General features: G+C 37.9%; 1 protein-coding gene across 1 annotated transcript in view; it reads left to right on the top strand.

The window, feature by feature from the left end:
• The window catches only part of MYRFL (myelin regulatory factor like), a gene marked incomplete at both ends in the record, with an annotated part of 44562 nt that extends 26672 nt beyond the window's left edge, over nt 1-17890 (top strand). Inside the window, 12 exons of the mRNA XM_080338734.1 lie at nt 320-429; nt 3565-3728; nt 4316-4379; nt 5576-5646; nt 6592-6638; nt 6780-6944; nt 11485-11559; nt 13450-13537; nt 13754-13828; nt 15515-15623; nt 17636-17710; nt 17804-17890. Of these exons, the coding sequence (XP_080194860.1) occupies nt 320-429; nt 3565-3728; nt 4316-4379; nt 5576-5646; nt 6592-6638; nt 6780-6944; nt 11485-11559; nt 13450-13537; nt 13754-13828; nt 15515-15623; nt 17636-17710; nt 17804-17890 (1130 nt within the window). The remainder of the gene's footprint in view (nt 1-319; nt 430-3564; nt 3729-4315; nt 4380-5575; nt 5647-6591; nt 6639-6779; nt 6945-11484; nt 11560-13449; nt 13538-13753; nt 13829-15514; nt 15624-17635; nt 17711-17803) is intronic.
• Nucleotides 17891-21753: the final 3863 nt, after the last annotated feature.

Here is a 21753-nt window from a genome sequence, read left to right as displayed (position 1 = left end):
TGGTAATTTTCCAACTTCTGTTTCATTTTTTAAAGATGGGTAATTTTTTCTAGAGGTTTAATGAACATGAAGTTTGTCAGCACAGTTTTGTTCTTATTGCAGAGAAATAGGAATTCTAAAGGTTTCTGTTTGTTTTCTGTGGAATGGGGGGGGGGGAGGAAAAAAAAGGTGAAATCCTGTATTTTCCTACCACAGAGAACTTCTAGGTCATGTTTGGCCAAACCTTTAGCTTTTTGGATGGGCAATTCAAAGCACACAACCATGGTCAATGATATGCCACTGTGTTTCCTGACTTCAGTTGTTGTTATCTTGTGAACAGGAATAATAGCCCAGGAAGTCAAGGATCTTTTGCCTCAAGCTGTTAGAGAAGTTGGAGATGTTGCCTGTGATGATGGAGAAAAAATAGAAAACTTCCTCATGGTTGACAAGGTACGGTCTTGAGAGAGAAAGGGGAGGTGTGTATTTAGACTGCCCCTTTTGTATATGGAGCTATAAATACACATTATGCTTTATACAAAGGTGTCTGCCTGCACGTGTGTTTACAAAAATAGTGTTTGGCAAATAATTGAGAAACACTGAACAACCAGGTGTTAGTAAATGGCAGAATCTTTTAATGACAAATGGATTTACATTAAAATATTATTAGAATAATAAATAAACATACAATAAAACCAGAAAAAAATTCTAACTTTGCTGAATTAAGGTGGATAATAATTTCATAGGATTAGTCCAACACATGTGAGTCCAAAACATTCTTTTGCTGAAGTGTTGAAGTTAATTAAGTATTCCAGATATCAATTAAGCGACTATGGCACAATTAGTTAAATAAAAACTTCCTTGCTCTATTCATTACAATAATGCATTTTTTAATTTTTCTATAGAAAAACACAAGTTCCTACAGAAAACACAAGTTTACACCACCAACCTTGGAGAAAATATTTATAAATATATTGCATTTCACTTGTCTTCTTTTGACAGGCTACAAATAAGTTCAATTAATAGCTTAAATCAGCTAGGCTGTATTCCATGTAAAGAAAGGATGAATAAGACACCTTGAATAAAGCTGTGGAAAGAGCATTTTCTATAGGTACTGTTGAAAAGGAGACTTTTAGAAAATTTGCTGTATTTGGTCAGGATTCCAGCCTGTAGCTGATTTGCAGATGCTCAAAGAAGAGCAGTGGTGTTAGACAGTGACATGAGGTTCATTTTGCCCTTTAACCCTTCCTGTTATATTTTTCAGCAGCTGCAGCATCATTTTCATTTTTGAGCCTCCCCCATAAGCTCCTTTGGGGTAGTCATTTTTTTTTTCTGGAAAAAAAAATTTAGGTCAGATAACTGAGCTTTTGATTTAGTGGAAAAAAATGCTACAAAAAGTATCTAATGGAAATCTCTTTCTTTGCTGAAATATCACACATAATACTGTTTGTAACAGTGCCTCACAGCACTGCTGGTTGAGCCCATTGTGTTCTCCTCCTCCTCTGTAGTCTGGGTCTCCGGATGGCACTTGCCTGGATGTGCTCCAGGGACATTACCTGTCAAATGGAGAAAGTCTGCTGCACCCCGCAGGGTGATGTAGATGTGGCCCAAGCAGAAACGAGTTGTTAGAGCAATGGCTTATGTACCGCTTAGCTTTTTCTTGACTGCCTGGCTAGATCTGAGATAATTTCACAAACACTTTGATATTGTTTTAATTTGGTTATGTAAGTCACTGCAGTGCAACCTGTGCTTTCTCCTCTTTCTTCTAACACCCTTGGCAGAGCATGTGAATGTCAATTCTGTGACCTTTGGGGAGACAGGGCAGGAGATATCTATGTCTAAAGTTTAAGATGTTTATTGAATTCATGTTCCTGGGACATCTGATGTCCCATGTGGAACATCTGTTTTAAATATCTGCAGCTACCAACTCCAGCACCTTGAGTAGTAACTGGACAGTATTTCATATATTTGCTTACAGTTCGGCAGGTGATGATGCCTTGAACTTTAGTATTTCATATTCCAAGTTTATTTTAGATAAGCAAGATATTGGCTGATTTGGTTGCATCTCTTTGTTAGTTACCTATTGTCGAACTCCATAAAATTAGTTGGTTGCATTACACATTTGAACCAGGTCCTGCTACATTCTAGAGAAATGGCTCACCTGTGTGGAAATTGCTTTTTTGGGACAAGAATCTTTCTTCTCAACCTCATTGTGCCCAGCACTTTGTCATCAGTGAGGCAGTAAAACTCTCATCAGTCCTTTTTTCCCCAAATAAAGTATTCCTTCATTTTGTCAGATAAGCCATTTTCTCAACTTGTTGAAGTCACCCAGAAGAGATTAATGAATGATTTGAAGAGACTGGAAAGGGCAGCTGCTACATATCATTGATATGAGGACAAGTGACTACATAAGTGATTTCACATTTCTAGGCAAAGGAGGTTATTTTTAAGTCACTTTTAGGTTAAATAGGTTGTTGGACTTCTGGCAGTAGAGAGGTTTGCAGCTCGCCACTGATACCTTTGTTCCGGTTTTGTTTATACAAAATACTGTCTGGTTTTTTGGAATGCACTCACCTTTAAATGAAAGGTGTGTAGTATTTACAACGTGAAAGGCAAAACTCTGCTTTTGCCTTACTTCTGCATGACTTGATTAGACTAGAACACTTAGCAACAGTAACTGCAGTAATAGCTTCACCCAAGGTTTGATGGCATCAGTCTGGTTGTACATTAGTATGAGAAAACCATTTTTTCAAATACAGCAAAGAAAGTACGCTGTTACTGTGTGCCCGCAGTGGATAAGTAACCAACTTTGGCTCAGAAATAGATGAAATACTGGTTACCTGGAAGGTTGTATTGAGGGCTTTTCCAGCAGCAGATTGATACCTAGATGATGAGAAGGGTTAGAAGAATAGAAGGCTTTTCCTGGGTAAAATATTCAGGAGGAGCAAAAGGAAGGTGTCTGAACTGTGTTAGTTGAATAACTGATCATGGTATTAAAACTTACAAGACCCCTGTAAGACGCTGGAGAGGTTGGAGGGGTGAACAAAATACTGTCCCATCACAGCTTGACATCTGCTTTGGCTCTTTCTCTGTCTCACTGATTCCAATGTGATTCACGTTGTGTGTACAACATGGGCAGCAACTCTGCCTTGTCTGAGCCAAGTTAGTCAGTCCTGTAGGTGAATGATTGTATCTACATTTTGCTAAGGATTTCTGAAATCTATGTTCAGCTCCAGCACTGCAAAACAAGTAGTAGAGGCCTGTTGTGACAGTGTAAAGGTTTAAAATTCAATGCAATATCAAGGCAAAATATGGTTTAAATTCATGGCCTAAAAAACTCTTTAGCATATTCAAATTTTTCTGCAAGCCCTCACTTTTAATTTACTGCAAATTGAACAGAAGCAATTTTTACAATCTAGCAAAACAGTTTTGTAGTCATAAGTGCATCCCTCCTCTACAGTGTGATAACGTTTGCATTTTAAATATTCAATGTATCCTTACATAGGTGAATTCTGTACTCATTACTGTTTGTTACATCTGATTGATGAATATACTGTATTTATTTTTGTCATTGTTTGCATTTCTCAGGATCAGATCTTTATGGAGAATGTTGGTGCTGTAAAACAGCTTTGCAAACTAACAAACAATCTTGAAGTCAGAATAGAAGAATTGGAACAGTGGAATAGGAAACTGGCCAGGCTGAAACGGACGAGCAGTTTAAAGTCAACAGTCAGTGAAGAGAGCAAAGCCAGGTACCCGTCTGGAATGTTCTTTGACAGTTGTCACAGAAATTGCTAAAGTGGTCTCTGTGGTAAAAATGAAAATTGAGTTTGCTTGACATAGGAGTTCAGATCATTTCCAGAATTTAAGTTGTGCAAAATTTGTAAATTTCACATATATTTTTTTAATTTGCTGACAAAATAAATATTTGAAATGGCTATAGATTGCAGTAATTTTTGTAATTCTTTCAGTTGCATAAAGCAACAGTAGATTATGTCCAGTTACAGCCCTGGAGCTTGGAAATTGCTGCTAAGAGAAATCTGCAGAGCTTCTCCTGCAAGCAAGAATCTTCATTATTGCTTTAGTGGCAGTGATGGTCACTTCCTATGTCTAAACCATTTCCCCAAGTTTTCTTTGAAATCAAATTTAATAGTGTTCACCTGAATGAGTTAACCAGAGGCTTTTGTTCTTGAAAATGAATCTCATCATACTTCTGCTTTTTCTTTTAAAATGTTGAAACTGAAAAAGCAAGTGACATTTACACCTTATTGAAAATGTCTCTTTTTCACTTATTAGTTGCTCAAGTATTTGAATGTTAAAGAGATCTTGTCTCTTACAGCAGGTATAGTCGAGCTACTAGTCTTTTGACATCAAAAAAATCAGTCCCGCTAAAATCCAGCAAGGTGAGTAAAATTAAATATATGAAATACGCCTATGAGAGAGTTTTTATAAGAGCTGACATCTCTGTCAAAGCTTTCAGGTTTCTAAATATAGACTCAAATTCCTTAGCCAGAATATTATTTAGTGTAATGCTAGAATCTTAAAACCTAACTGTACTGAGACAGAAAATGCACATGAGACACTTCCACTTCTCGCCTATACATTGTATGTGTGAGACTACATTCATGCTGTGTAATGGTGTGAAGGAGGAGACTTCAACAGGAGAGAATTGTTGAGCCTGTAGGTGAGCCCACATGGTGCACTGCAGTCTTACACAGAAATGCTTGTTTCGATTTGGAAGTCTTCACAATGATAATTATTCTTCACCTTTCTTCTTTGGATGAGTCTTTGTCTGTGATTTGCAGTTTGCATCTCCTGTTTTGTACTGGATAAAGCTGTCTTCCAGTTGGTTAAGGCCTGGGTAGGATGTCATTGCTATTGCTGAAGGACTTCCTCTTGCCCATATCCTTGTATGGAAAGAGGAGACCCCTTTTCACAGAGACTGAATGAGTTAGAGAATATATTGACCTCTTTCAAGATGGTCTTCCTAGACTTCTAAGTCCAGTTCTTTAAGATGAACCAATGGTCATTTGCCTACCTTGCTTTTGACAGTGCCAAAGAGCAAGGAAAAACAATAGATCAAATGTTCCTTATTCCACAATGACAAGCAAACACTTCATCAACTAAGATCATCCTACTTGTTTGGGAAGTACCTTTCTTCTGTATTCACACCAGCCTTGGTTTAACATGGTCTGAGTGTATACCGAAAGCTGCTCATCTTTTAGTTCTGGCCACTGCTTTTTGAGTTCATAAATTGATTTTGAAATACTTCAGGAGTATGAAAAATTGTGGGGAGGAGAGGAGAGGGTGAGGAGAGGAGAGAAAGAGAAGGAGAGAAGCTGTTATTTTTACCCATCCTTTCTTCCTGTGGAATGTGTCTGTCCCCAGACTATCAACAGTGTGCAGTGGACTCACAGTTTTAAGGAGCATTTCATTACTTAAGTTTTTCTCTTTAGATGTTGAATTCTACATAAGGATTATTTGTATGGTTCCTCTGAAAGAAACAAGGTTAACTTTAGTATTTCTTAATATACTAGTAACAGCTTAGTTATGTGCCACTTAAATTAACCAAACTTTTTGTTTGTTTGTTTTCCCCTAGGTTTGTTTGTTAAACAGGAAGAAGATTTTCCGGATGACTATAATAGCTTTGCTCACTCTTATGGCACTATGGTAACAATTAATTATCAACAAGTTGACTTGTTTCTTCCTTCTCCTTACTACTTATGAGAAAGAAACTTGCAATTTTTTTCTTCTTCTCTCCCTGCCTACTCAAAGAACACAATGTGTTAAAATTCACAGTGAATATGCCTGGTAATATTGTAAAGTTTAATTCATTTTAGAAAAAGTGGGATACTCCTGTGGTGCACATACAACTAATCTCTGTCTGTGCCACAATCTATGGCACACCTTGAATGTATCTCAGGGGCTTGTGCTACAGATCCAAAGCTGGACTCATGAGACTCTGCATGTTTTGTGTAATCACTCTGTGCCTAATTACAACTGCTGATGTACAGAGTGAAATTAAGCTAGACTTGTTGCCAATGTGGTGGGCAGTCCTGTCACTCCGAAAGTTTAACTTGTGGCATTGGAAAGGAAACTATGCTCTGGGCTTTTGAGATGGCCATTTTCTGTTTCCAGTCCCAAAACCTGTGGCTTACAATCTGCCTGTGAACTGACTACTTTGAACTGGTATTGTGATTCTGTTTACAATGGATAACTGACCACATTGTGTTGAATTTAGGTGTATACAAGTATTTGACCTAAAACCCATTAAATTCAGGCAAAATTTGTCCCACTGAAAGGGAAGTGATCAGATAGTTAACTCTTACATTGCTACACGTGGACAAGGTGCTGTCAAGGTATTATTCTTCTTATGTTACATAAGAGATGGGTGTAAATCTACAAAATAATTATTTTTCCACAGCGCTCTGACAATATGGACCCTATACCTCCTTAGCACTCATGACAGACGTTTTGAAAAACAGCCTATTTACAGGCAAGTAGTTAAATTAGTGCCGATGAATTAGAATTAGTAATAGTTTGTGGACCAATCTGTTTTGGTCCACAAGACTGATGTCTGTTTCTTAATGAATTATTTTCCTTTTTCTCCATCAGCACTACCTCAGGCTCTGTTATGCTCTTGCCCGCTACCACTACAGCAGGTACTGTATCTCTGCTGGTCTACATACATGCAACAGGCTTTCAATTTCTTTGCTATTATAAAACCCCAATAGACACACAACACTAGTGAGAATTATATGGTTTTATTTATGTATTTGTTTGTTTGTTTATTATTCCTTTAGCTTTGCAGGGGGAAAGCACCATTTCTCAGAGCACGCAACCCATCAGCACTATCCCTGAAGTGAATTTCTGTGACATTTTGCCTTGTGACACGGTCTGTTGTTGTCCAATTCACGAACAGAAAGTCAAATCTCTAAGTTATGAGAAAAACAATGGAAAGAAGATGCGTAAGTTGAAACATTAATTTCTATTATTTACCATTTGAGTAACGATTGTATAAAGAATGCGGGAGAAAGGGTAAGAATTTTTAAAGGTCGTTAGCTTCCAACAAAAGTGCCTAGTTCAGAGGATTTAAAAGATCCTGATATGTAACTAATCATCAGCGCAGTCAATGTTTTTGAAAAATCTGGCCTGGTTACTTTTCAGAGTTCTGGGTCTTAAGATGTTTTGTCAGGTGTTTCTACTCTTCCTGGCCATTCATGGTAAATGATTTCACTCGAACCAGAAAGTCACTAATCCCTTTAATTAACCTTTGGCTACAGTTGCCCAGGAGTTGACTAAGGGTAGTGAAAGTGAATTAACAGATATAAAATACCCCCAAATAACTAATGGTGTCACAGTGTGGTGATACTACATCTTTTCTGTGGGCAGAGACAGAAATTCAACTGCCAGAAAACATAAAATTAAACCTCTACTCATTCAGGCAGGTGTTTTGAGTAGAGAAAGGTTATTTGAAGGCAGAGCTCTATGAAATCAATTGCTTTTACTGGAATGAATTTTCTTTCAGATACTGTCTGCCAGATGTTACGAGTATAATGTATGAGTAGGTATATTCTTTACAACTTTGATGATATTTATAAGAAAGAGTTTATACATAAATGTATGCACAAGTTCTTGGAATCTGTATTCCTCTTTCCCAGACCTTATCATTGTCATCAGAAGTAACTGTTAGTGTTACTAAACTCAGCATTCATATTCTTCCTCTCTTGGCCTTGGGAACAATTCTTGCATGAACCACAGTTGACAAGCTGAGGTGAAATCAGGGACGAATGCAGTTCAGCCTCTGAAGTACAAATCTCTATCAGGGCAGGCATTGCCAATTGCTGTGACACCTGTGTCACATGAACAGTTGCTGCGGGATTCACCCACTGGCCATTCTTTATGCTGCAACATGCCATTGTCTGTAGATGACTGCATGGAAATGGTCCCTGTGATTGTTTTCATTAGTGATACAGTAAACTCTGTGGCAGATATAGTTCAATAGTGCTTTCGAGAGGTCATATCTAAGTGGTTTGTATTGCTCTGAAGCCTGAAAGAGTGTTGATTAATTAAAAAGACATTAATTTCATTTATAAATGAGGGAGCTGTAGACAGATGAAATTGAAATATGGAAACTCTCTATTCCCAGCTGGCTGCTTTTGATATTAGGCGGGAAGAGAAGATAAGAATAAACACAAAGCATTACCTTCTCAAGGTCTTATGCTCCAAATAGCATTAAGTGTGGATCGAAGACCAAAAAATCAGCACAGTATACAAGCTACTGAAAGATTTCAGATCTGCACAAGTTAAATGAAGCTGAATGTATCCCCAGACAGAAGGTAACAATGTCAATGTGAAGTCCAAACAGAAGGAAAACCAATAAGCTGCTTAATGTAGCTGCAGCCAAGATAAATGAAAAGGAAAATGTTTTCAGAACAAAAATCTAACAGTTAAATATGAGGAATAAAGAAGATAAACAGTGGATATTTTAGAATCAGATGGTTAGTCTGATTCATGGAAATACAAAACAATTTCACATTACAGTTGATTTAAATGCTAATTTGGGAGTTAATATTTAACTGAGCTTTCACTGTTCCACCATGTGATACCTGAATTCTGTGAGTGCAGGCTACAGCTGAGTGCAGCCAGTGTGAATCCTAATCCCTTGCATTTAAGACTTGCTGAGAAGGCTGTTAGGAGTGCTGAAGTAGAAACAAGAGCATTCATAAGCAAGAGAAGATTTATTAAACAAAAGTTCAGTACATCTTTGTGTAGTCTAGCTCAATGTGGCCTTTTTCCTCAGACTTTGTTTTAAGAACTGGTTTCTCTGAAGGATTTAGACTTTTGAACTCCTGTTGATTTCAGTGGAAAGGAGGAGTGTGAATAACCTTCATCATCTGGACCTTTTCTGCTCTGTGCTTCCATGCTATTAGTTCTCATTGCTCATCCCTTCATCTTAAGTGTCGCTGGTAACCAGGGTCTGTCTGTACTTTCTCTTAGAGCCTTCTTTCTCCCTGGTGTCTTAATCCTCACAATAAAAAGCTTGGTGAGGGCTCCTGCTGGATTTTGACCACCTTCGTGCATTTTCATTTATTGTCTTCAGATGGTAGGTAACAGGTTCATGGAAAGGTACTACCACAAGAAATCATCAGCAGGTATTTTCCATACTGCTTATAGAGTGTTACAACTCACATTTATTAAAACCAGCAGATGCTTGAGGAAAGAAAAAGGATACCGAGTATATTGGATGACTTTATCTGAATCTTATCTGAAGATAATCGTTGTGCTCATTACATTCTAGTCATGCTTATACTTTTTTATTTGTTATTGAATTGTTTTTTCATGCTCCACATGGGCCTTTGAGAAAGCCCTCAGAATTATGGTATGTGACAGAGTGGCAGTTTACTACAATTTATTGGTGGCTGGTACAATGCTTTTTCGTGATTTCTGATCTTCTCAATTGGCAATTTGAGCTCTAAATAAAAATAACTTCAGGGTCCTCTTTTCTACATCAGCTTAAAAGAGAATGAAATAGTAATTTTATGGAAAGTAAAATAACAAGTAAAAAAAATTCTATACTGCTTACTGACTCATATTGAATAGTTGAAAACTTAGTGAAATAAATGTGTCTTTGTTTTAGTTTTTGTACCAATTTCTGATACCCACTTAATGCTTTCTTCCATCATCTATCAAAGCATCACAGTATTAAATGCTTAGTAATTCAGAGTATGTAACAAACATTCCTGCCAATACTTGCACAGATGAAGTATTGTATCTACAGGAAGAACATCTTCATTTCAGTGAGCAATTTTTTACCTTTACCAGCCTATACAGGTTTTCCTACAGAGTAGTTCTGTTAATGCAAATGCAAATAGGCAGGGAACGTTTAATGCATTGCTAACATATCTAGACTATTAAGAGAAAACAGCAGAAAGTGAAAAGAAGATGTGACAACTAGTTTGTAAATCAAAAGGAAGACTGAGAGAACGAATAGGTCCTTTTTAGATCTGACTTAAGACCTACCGTACAAGTTTAAGTGCTGGCATGTGTTCAGTAGCCATTTTACTAGGTGTGTGGCAGCAGATCACACAGTAAAGAAGTGGGGTGGCAGATGACTACTAAATGCAGCAGTTACCACCTAAATTGGCAGAACTGGCAGATCTATATGATAGGCAAGTAAATAGAAAACAGATTCAAGCAATAACTGGCAGCAGTATCATAGATTCATAACAAACCACAAAAATGATAGAAATCTCAGAGATCATTTTGTATTAAATTTCTTCTGGGTCCTCAGACTGCAGTTGCTAATGTTGTTCCATGCTCTCAGTCACCTACTAGCATGAGAAAGTCTGAGTTTCCATATTTCCCAATACTCAAACAAAACCCAAAATCTGGAATGAAAAATAAAATAGGAAGGTCAATCCAGCTGTCTTTGTTTCAATCTCGGTGAAATAATGCATTTTGATCCTTCCTTTTGTAAAGTAGATTTTTATATGATTAAGCAGTGACTTCTGTTCTAAACAGTCATTTTGAAATCAGAATGCTTCCTTTGAAAAACATGGGAATGGAACATTTTGGTATTCTAGAAATATATGATTCCATCTTTTCCCAAATGAAATGGTATTTGATGAAGCATGTTAGTTTAGGCAAGATCAACATTTCTTAGTGACAGTTTATTGGTAACATGTTTCTGGACAGATTCTTGACTGGCAATTAGTGTAAAAGCACAGGAATTGCTTTAAACCATTTCCCACTGGCTTGAAAGGCCTTTTGCTTTCCCCAGGGTGTACGATGTGATGATTATTCAAAAGATCTTTTAAAGTTCACTTTTCTGAGAAATGCTGAGAAGATGAATACAGAAAAAAAAAAAAATAAAATCATCTTATATTTCCCAGCATTGTTCAATGTTTAAAATTGCAGAGGTGACATCAGTGAACATGGTGATCATGCTGTTAGAGCTGTGCGTTAGTTTCTTTCATTTGATGACTCATCCTTCCCTTTCTGAAGTACTGTGTCTCACTTGGGCCCATCCTCAGTGTCTTACGTCTCACATTCAAAAAACTAAGCTATTCCCCTGGCCTATGCTTTTGTGGTGGATGCCTATTTATTAATTTTCTCACTAATAAGAAAGATATGGCTTTATGATCAGATTTGTGCTGAAGTGCCTGACTGGATGTTGACTTTCGCTTTGGCTCTCTGTTGTAACAGTTGGTGATATGCTGTGTGGGGGATGAAATCTTTTCTACTAGGCTATTTTTTGAAGTGTTTCAGATATACTGTAGAATTTCAAAAGTTGTTCCTTGTTACCTACAGACTTTTAACTATAAATATATATCTAATATATTCTTCTGAATGGTGATGCCTTGTTTTTTAAAGGTTTTTCTTGTCATTATGCATGCCTTTATCCAAGAGATAATTAACAAAACATCTTCTGATGTTGTATTGATATTATGCTGTACAACTGTGCAAGAGTAACTTGGGGACATTTGTACATACATTCTTTCACAGGAAACAAAAGTAACATGTTACCTGAAGGAAATACAGTGAAAATATCTAATGGAAGACCTGATCTTGGAAATGACTGTAAGTCTCATATTTTTTTAAAACAACTGTTGAAATGTATAATTGTATAATTTGAAAAGCTACCTTTAGGCTTGGAATTCTGCTACTGAAATTTAGAGAAGTTTCATTTATAACTGGTCATTATAGAGAATTAGCACTTAGGAATCTATTAAATACCTGTGATTCACTATAATTTTCTTGTCATTGCAATTTATTCTTACATCTTCATTAACTTTTATAGACATTCTGCCCTCTCTAGATAGTTCCTAGACTTGGCTTCAGGTGTGACAAAATGACATGTGACGTTTCCCTTGACAGGTGCTGAAATCTTGTAAGGTGCTCAGCCCTGCTAACCCTTACACACCAGGATGCTTAAGCATATGAGTGTGGTATTTGTGTGCAGGGAATGCATCATGTAGTGTAAAGGAAGCATTGGGGGTTTGGCCCAGTTTACCTAATGGATTAAAAATGTCAGCTGCTGAAAGGGGCCGTCTCTGCCTTAGCATCCTGACACTATCACAGAATCACAGAATGTTAGGGATTGGAAGGGACCTCAAAAGATCATCTAGTCCAATCCCCCTGCCGGAGCAGGAACACCTAGATGAGGTTACACAGGAATGTGTCTGTGAAGTTGAAATGAAGTTCTTTGACACAGGACATTTGGTTTGCTTTCAGGCTCCCATTTTAGTGACTGGGCACTGCTGACAGAGCCAGTCTGGGCTGGAAATATTGATTCTTTTCAAAGAAGATGAGTTATATGTTATAACGCTATGCTCTGGCATTCATTCAATACCAGCAGAATTACTCCTTGTCTTTTCTGGTTTTGTGGATGCCCTATTTTTTTTTGTTTCTATTTGTTTGCTTGTTTAATAAATGTTCTGTTGCTACCCAGGGTCGTGTGAGAAACAGAACATCGGTTCTACTTTTTGCCTGGGTACGCCCCAGTGGGGCGATCTGAGAAAAATTCATTTCCCTTCTGATTTTTTTTACATGGCTACACACCTCAGAAAAGGGCCTCTGTGGCATTACTGTGATACGTGTTGTAATGAGATGCCGTGTCAGAGGGAAATGTTCTCTGTGTTAGTTCTTTTGAGATGAACATGCTCAATTTCCCTCTGTCACTTAAGCATAAGTGTGGATATTTGCATGCTGGAAGTTAAGTGTATCCTACCCCACAGATGTTTTACAATCATAGCGCAGGTCAGCTTGTAATCATCAAGTTTCTTTGCTAAGCAGGGAAATGTTGCTGTAGAACAGAGGAAAAGAAATACCAAACCAGTGTTCACAATGCGATGTGAAGAGCAGACCTGGGCCTGCTGGACCAGGTTGTCCTTGTGCATTCTGTACCACACTGCAAGACTCAAACTGTCAGCAGCTTGATGCTGAAGGCAAAAGCTGGAGACTGGCTCTCTGCTGATGGCTCAGACACTCTCCACCTGGACCTTCCCCAAAACACTGGCGGTGTGAGCCTAGGCCCACTTCAGAGTATTATACCCGTTCGGCCCCTTCTGTTTGAGGACCATTTCGTATTATGTCTTTCATATTAATGATTACTTGTATGAGCATGGATTCCAGCACATCAAAATGAACACTGGCACATTTGTATCCTATTATACTTGGACTACAACCAAAATAGCCTTCAATGTCTGCCCAAAATCAAAGGTTACAATATTAGGTGCCTGCCCAGGATATCTGTCCTTGTAAATCAAACAAGGATCTTACCTCCCCTGTAATGGCACAATGCAGGTTATCAATCAAAGGCTTTTTAGTGAGACCTAATTTAGATTTGTGGCAACTCATGTAGTGGCAAGCAAGGGAACAGACACCACTTTATTAACTGCAATTTTATTATGCTTTTATCTAAGATCTCTGAAGCAATCAAGAATAAAACATTATTCTTAATATTTTTAGGGATTGACACAACAATCAGTTCCATACAGATTTTGGAAACACAGCAAAGCATTGACAACCGCTATTGTAGTAAAAATCGACAGTGCTGGTAAGTAAATTGTTCCATTATACTTTATTATGGTGGAACAGAATACCATTAATGTTGCATTGCTACTTGTCTGTCTCCTTTTCACAATTGTTTCCTCTAGTGTACAGGAGTTTTATCTACCTTTTCATATATTTTCTTTTTAAATTTAAACACAATGTTTTTACAAAGATGCTACCTATCTCAAAATCTCACGTCCATTAATGCCACCTTTTTCAGGTCTGGAAATTACACCTATGTTATTCCTGTTAACAAATATACACCCATGGATGTAGAAATGTCACTGGAAATGAAGTAAGTACAATTAAAGAAAATACATACATAATTTCTTTTTTTTTTTTTGGGGGGGGGGGGGGTAGTAATTCTTGCCTGCTTTCTATTGTGGCTTGGATTTGTTCCTATTCAGAGGAGTGGGACAAATCTGTGTACAACTATCCGTTGCTGTAGCATAGGCTCAATACCACTCTCAGCCCAATGACAATTGCACCAATTGATGCAGATATTAAAATCCAGTAGTCTTCAGGTTCAGTGTAATAATCATTCGAGTAGACATGTCCACATATATTAGCAGAATTGTGGCCTGTGGACTAGGGATTTGAGGGCTTTTTATAATGCATAAAATTGTGACTTTACAGCAGGAACAAGCAGCAAACTTAATCCTCTCAGCAGGAATTTTCTCCTCAAATAAAAGCCTAGCTCTGTTGTGTTCTCCCAGAAGGAACAAACCCTTTCATTTGGGGTTCTTCTCTGAGAAAGGCCGGTGATAGCCAGAACAGCTGTGAAACACTCTGCTAGATGAAACTTCAAGACTCCAATTTCTCCAAGAAAGAGCTCTGTGAAGTTATGGATGGTCTTTAGGTCCAGTCTTTTGATCTTGAATATTATCCTTGTAAACATCTGCCTTTTTCAGACAAGAGGAAATGTAACAGACCTCCTAGAGTGCCTGCTTGTTTTCTACAGCAACTGAAAATCTGTCTTTTAAGTGTATGCCATTATAAACTAATAATGCAACCCTCCCACATCGGGATCAATACATCATAGTCAGAGTTTCACTGTGCTGAATTTATTTTGGATATTGGTTTGGGGGAGGGGGATTTTCAATATATACCTTTGCTATAAACTTTCACTAAACAAAGCCGCAAACTTAATAAGTTCAAAAACCCAAACATGTTTGGATTATTGATGTGTCCAAATGTTGTAAGACACTGTAACTACTTCAAAAATTTGGATAACTTTTATGCCCGCTGAATAAGATTAACTGAAACCAACACACACTACTGACAGCTCATCTCAGAAAAGCAATCTGGTAAGCTAGAAAGTGCTGGAAACTGTCTCCAGGGATAGTTTGGAGAAGATATGACCACGGAGTCTTTGCTGTTGAAGAATTCTGAATGAAATTCTGTTTGCCACTGCCTTCCCACCCCAAGTCTGGGATATTTTTACTTCATTTTAGTGATAAGCTTGCATGGCTACAGCAGTAAATGGGAGTTATTTACATATGTCTCTGTTTTAAGGCTTATTATGGGTCTATAAAACTGATCTATCAAACTGATGCTGTATTAGGGTGCCCAGGTACCCTCTGGCACAGGTGGATTGTCCCTATGCATGATGAAAGCCGCACAGCTCAAGCACGTCATGATGAGTAAAGTGTATAAAAAGTCATTTACAATAGCTTCTGGTATGAACATACTTAAAGTTTGAGGAAGTTTAGTGTCCGTTTCTATCTTAACAACTGTAAAGATCACCCAGGTTCCCAAATAAAAAACATCCTCCATTTATAGCAGGGAATAGGACTGTATTAGAGGTTGATGGCTTAGGTTTATCTCCCTCATATCAACCAGTGCAGTAAGATCCTCTACTTTGTTTCTCCACAATATGATTATTTGTATTTCCCCCCTTGTGTGTATATTGTATTTGTATATAAGATTATTCTATTTAAGAGCAGTGGGATAGATCCTTATTTTTCTCTGTTTCTTGAAGCACCACAGAACCATTAATTGTATTTCTCTGCAAAGTCACATTTGGAAATTATTGCTCCTATTATTCTACAAAACAAAACAGTAGGAAGAATTTCCTCGAAACCACACAGGTAAGATTTTTGCAACAATACTCTGGCTTGTGGGGATCATTTTTATGAAGTTAATGGCTGCAAAGTTCTCATCTTGGCTAAGGTAGCAGGAATTCAAATGGTACTTTGAGTATCCCAGTCATAGCTGGCTTTGGCATGACCATAATGAGATGAAGCCTTTTGGTAGGTATCAGTTTTCTGTTGCATTTTGTAAAAGTCTATCCAGTGACTCTCTACAAGGACACTTTTGAGTTTAGTTTAGCCTAACTCAACACTACAACTCATTATATCTCCAGAGATACTTAATAAATGGGAGTACTTTTCACCCAAAGCCTTAGAAGACAGTTTCCTCCAAACTCTCGTCTACTCTACTGTTTCCATTGTTGTCGAATGGCTAATGAATTCTAGTTTTTAAGTCTTGAATTGACTGAAAAGGATGGTAGTACTCCCCTTTAATTCTCTGTGATCTCTCTAGGGAAAATTGTTCATTGTAAAAACAAGAATTGTTTAAATGTCATTCTCTGGATTGACTCGATGGGAATAAAAACTGTTAAGATGTGTTAGCTTTGCCCAGAAAAAAATATTGCAAAGTTTTGATTATCTCCAATAAACTGATGAAGGACTGAAACTCCCTTCATATTCTCTGGAAATATAAGACTCTTTCAAGGCATCAATTTGTTCATATTGCTTGGAAATGTTTATTCTGGCTAAAACAGTAGGAAAGGCAGTAGCATTTCTGAATGCATCGTAGGAGAAACCTCCATGAAGTTGGAAGTAATTTCAGAGTCTTATTTAGATTTCTGATCTATGATGCTATACATTATATGATTTTAAATTACTTTTTTTGGTGCTTTGTCAAATCAGAGTAGTTTGGATACCCCTCACTCTTTTAGCTGACTTTCTGATCAACTTTTCAAGTGTCTTTGCAAAAAATTACACGTTTCTCTGTAACTGCTGCAAAGCCATGAGAAAGCCAAAATTGTCCAAGTTTTGACCCGTCTGCCGTAATTCCAACAGAGATGAGATTAAGTTAGGCCCAGGGAGTTTCACAATGCAGAAATATCTTTGAAGCTTACTGCCAGAACTGGTCAAGGAGATTTCCCGTGTCAACCTGAAATCCACATCAAAAGACGAAAGCTAACTAGCCTCCAGCAGCAGTGAGCATTCGAGTTTGATGTGACTCAGAATAGAAATGCTGCCTAGTTGAAGAGGTCTGTTTGGGTTTTTATTTTTGAGAGGATTTTCCAAGGGACTGAAAGGCTTCTGCTCTACCAAAGGGCAGGACAGCATCATTTGGACTCAGCAATCTCACCAAAGTTGTATCACATGAACGTATCATCTCCAAAGGATAGAATGTGCCAGAAAGTGAAGGGAGGAGAGAAAGATGAAGGAGTTGAGAGGGTAGAAACTGATGAAATAAGAGTTTCCATGGATCATTAGGTCAAAAGTAGGTGAGGATTAAATTTTATTTTATTAAATGTAGCATAAATATTTCAGATACAAAATATGTTATTTCCTTTGTACATGGCAGGACATGGCAGTCCAAAATAGCATGAAATCTTGCCTACATCTGTTTTTGAAATACTGAGTGAAGATGCTACTCCTATCTCTGAAATATGTAGAGGAACCTTCACTGCTTTCTGAGGACTAATAAAGTTGCTGTTTCAGAAACAGCAGATTTGCCATCTGCTCCATAAGGCTCTCGGGCCACCTGGCGCATGAGGAATAATCCCTATTTATTGTGGGATTTGCTTGGAAAACTAGAGAGGGAGTTCTGTTACTCAGAGCCAGCTGAGTGTCACTGGGAGCCAGATGTCTGTCACTTCCCGTGCAGATCTGATCAGAGAAAACCCACATTTGCGGGGTTTAAAGTCAGCACTTTGTCTTTAAATACTTTGACTATAGCTATCAAGTCTTGTTGTCCTAATTACTTTGCACTGCATTTGTCAATAGAATGTTTCCAGAGCCTATCCTTCTCTCTAGTTTAATGTGAAATAAGGTCATCTAATCTCTCTCTCTTCTTTTTCATCTAGGGACGTCAACATATTTGGACTCTCCCTGTAGCTAAATTTTATGACAGCAAGTACCATTTCCGTGTAGCTGCACCGGTAAGCCTTTTCAAATGGCAACACAGTGAAAGACAAATAGCATTTGAACTGAGAGCAGATCATGTATGAATCTCCTTTATTTTTCTTCTACAGGGTTTTGCAGCCTGCTCAACAGATCATTATTTTGCTGGGATGTTTTTTACTGATTACTACTTCTATTTTTATCGGCAGTGCAACTAAAATATTGTTGATCATTCTGTTCTTTGGGGAAAAGACAGTGAAGCTCTTGATATGAAAAAGAGACTTATGAATTGTCCTGGATATTTTTTAAACATCTTGATGAGTTGTACAGCACGTTCTTGTTTGTTTTGCTTTTAAATAAAAAAAAAAAAAAAGGAGACATAAGAAGTGTTTGATAACAACCATAGTTCTGCATTTCCAGGAACTGTTCCTAAAAGGACATGAGACAATGGAGTACACAATGTGTAAATAAGAAATCCCAATGGTCATAGTGAAGTTAGATGATATTGTACATATGGCAGACAAGAACAAATGGGTAGGAGCTCTGCTGAGCTGGGATGCACTCTAGTCCTCAGAAGATGGTAAGGTAATAAAATGTTATTTGCAGTCAGGAGACTTAATTCTGTCTTACAGGCATGTGCCTCCTTTTAGTATCTGCTGCATTTTATTTATATATAAATCTATTTTTTTTTTTTTCACTAACAAAACAAAAACCAAACAAAACTTTGAGAGAGAAATGTAGCTCTGTGCAAATGCCCTCTAAAATAAGTGCTGTAAGTTAGGGAACGACAGGTCAATTCTGCAGTCTAGGTAAGTATTTCCATTTCAGAAAACAGTACCATCATTACCATTATGATTGTGTGATTTAATGCTGCTGCTGCTGCTGTTTGAACGATATATATTTAATCTACTTTTTTTTTTTTTTAACTGTACAGCAGGAATTGACTATTTACTCCTAAATTCAGGTTATTTTTTTTCTTGGTGTTTGTGATTTGTGCCAGTGTGATGGAAGAATAGAAATATTTGAAAAGAATAATATCTTCTGTGTGTGTCTTTATAAGATACATATGGATACACACTTGCATGGGAGAAATCTTTCTGGTTTTATTTAGAAAATATATTTGTAAGGTAAAACTTTTTAAATGAAATTCCACATTAGGTGCTCAGACAGAGCAAAACAGATGTGATAACCAAGTACGGTGTTGTGGGGTATGTTTAGAACAATAATTCATTTTGTGTAGAGAAGATAGAGTAAATTTAATGGAGAGACTGTAGGCTTTTAAAGATTCATAACTTAAAAGTTACATTTGAACAGCCTTACTTTGAATGAAATTCTTTATTTAGCAGCGCAAGGGAAACACTAGGAAGAAAGATTAATCTCTAAAAAAGCGCTGACTACAGGTTTTGTAAACACTAATGTGTCTTAATTGTATATTTATTGCCTGACGACGTGATGGGAGAGTTTATTTTGTTTCTGTGCCTTTGTTTGGCATTTCTTTTGTCACTATTTTGAGATTTCCTTTAAGGATGAATTTTTCACTGATATTTTAAGATGCATGTGCTTCAGGTTGTGTTGTTTGTTTGTTTGTTTGTTTTAATTTATGGTGTAGGTCACATGTTCTGTAATATCCTGGAGACTAACTGGACTTGGAAGTCTGGATCCAAAAGCATCAGAAATTCATGCCTTTAGTTTTTTATGGTCCATGCTTGAGGATAATTCCTAAGTGCCATCTGGTCACAGATGCTAGTGCATCTGCATGTTGAACAAACATTGCATGTTTCTAGACCTACCTGGTTTTTCTCACACTGTTCTGGGTTGGATGCTCTTCTCCATGTCACAGAGCACTGCAGTAGAAGGATATAAGCTCCCAGTGTTTCCTGTCATCCAAAAAAATTCCTGTGATTAGAGCCTGGGGTGAGATGCATGTGGGAAAGAAACTATTTTCTTTATGAAAAAGCTTGTGATGATTTTAGTACAAATTACTTCACCCATTCACGCATTTTAAACTAGTTCTTTACTCCTGTCATATGTTTTTAGTAGAGATTTAAGATGACAAGTTGCTGTATGAAGGCTGTGTTCTAACAAGTCTGAGGTAGCAAAAATCCACCTTGGCAAAAGCGAGGGAGGACCTGGCAGAAATGAAACACTTGGCATTGAAAAAACGTGGTAAATAGTCTTCAGGCTCCTGAGAAAATCTGTGAATGACAGTGAGCTTGAAAGACTATTTTAAATAGGATGACATATTAACGGTAGTGTTTTGACCATTTTAAATGGGAATCAGCTGGCTTCTGTCCCCTTGTGACACTAATTATATTGGGGTTACCACTGAATGAGTTAGTGGATCAGGGCCAGGAGAAAAATACCAGTAGTGTAACAGAACCCTGGGCATCCCTGAACATGCTGTCTTTTTCTGTCTAGAAGTTTAGTCTAGTTGAAAAAGAAAAACTTCACTGTTTGCCTGGATTTCACATGCGATAGGTCCGAAAGTGCAAGAGAATATACCTGATGTAATGATTCAGCATATACTTGCATTATGGCTTTTTTGTCATAGAGTCAGCCAAGTGTTTGATCACCTGGAAGTCCCAGAATATGTTTTTATTCTCCTTTGCTTGGACAATGTTTTCAGAATACATTGAATTGCCAAGCACGTGCTGGCTGGCTGTACAGTGCATGTACTGCAGGTTCAGCAAGCCCAAGGAGTGTCAGCCTGTGCTCTTTTGGGCTGGTATAGAGTTAATTTTCTTCATCGTAGCTGCTGTGGAGTTGTGTTTTGGATTTGTGCTGGAAATAGTGTTGATAACACAGGAGTGTTTCAATTACTGCTGAGCAGTGCTCACACAGAGCCAAAGCCTTTTTGGCCTCTCACACCACCCCACTAGCAAGTGGGCTGGAGGTGCACAAGAGGTTGGGGGGAGACACAGCTGGGACAGCTGACCTCAACTGACCAAAGGGATATTCCACACCATTAGGCATGCTCAGGAAGAAGAGCTGAAAGAAAAAGGAGGAAGGAGAACGTACATTTGGAATGATGGCGTTTGTCTTCCCAAGTAACCGTTATGTGTGATGAAGCCTGGAAAGCCCTGGAGATGGCTGAACACCTGCCTGCCCATGCAGAGTGGTGCATTAATTCCTTGCTTTGCTTTGCTTGTGTGTGCAGCTTTTGCTTTACCTATTGAACTGTCCTTATCCCAGCTCACAAGTTTTCTCACTTAATATTCTCTCCACCATCTCACCTGGGGACTCTGAGTGAATGGCTGGGTGGTGTTTAGCTTCTAGCTGGGGTTAAACCATGATACAGCCTCAGAAGATGCACAGTGGGAGATATACATGTCCAGATTTTGGTCCATTTTCGTGTGGAGATACAGAAGCTGTAGGAGTAGTTCTCGCTCCTATGTCTGCTGGGCCTTCCCTTTCCTGTGTTTGGGGAGGTGGAACTTAAATCTTGACACTACTGGACTGGTGATGTTCTCTACCTTGTGCAGTTCTTCTCCTTTGTGCAACACTGAGCCAAGACTGCCATAGAACAATGCCATGGGGGAAACATGGCCAACAGCATTTTCTGCCCCAAATAACTAAGGGAAGTATGGACTGATTTTTTGAAATGAAAAACATGCTTCCAGAAAGTTAGGTATCTGAGGTGGGTTTTTTGTTTGTTTATTTGTTTTTTCGCTTGTTTTCCATTTCTTTGTGCCCAGTGATGAAGTTGCAACAATTTTAAGAAGTGCTTGTTACAGTTTGAAACAATTTTCATGATACTGCATAATGAATTATTCATGTTTTATGTACATTCTACCTGGAAGAGGAAATCCCCTTCCCTTACCTCATTTTAGCACAATGTGGATGAATTGTAGAGACTTCCAACAGCCATCACTAGAGTATTTTCCCCTAACTCGAGAGGAAACTGAGGTAAAACAAACTTCCCATCTTTGTGACACTGTTGTGAATGGCAGGAGGCAGAGCTGAAGTTAGAATAGGGAGATCTGGTACCGTCTGATTTGGATTTCAGACCGTGTTGTTTCTACCAAAAATATGCGATGGCAATTCATATTTTTACTTGACGGTAACACAAGTTACCTAGCCT

The sequence above is a fragment of the Nesoenas mayeri genome (genome assembly GCF_963082525.1).
Source record: "Nesoenas mayeri genome assembly, chromosome: 1".
Taxonomy (NCBI): domain Eukaryota; kingdom Metazoa; phylum Chordata; class Aves; order Columbiformes; family Columbidae; genus Nesoenas; species Nesoenas mayeri.
The sequence above is the reverse complement of the archived record's forward strand: the minus strand, read 5'-3'. Positions and strand labels throughout refer to the sequence as shown.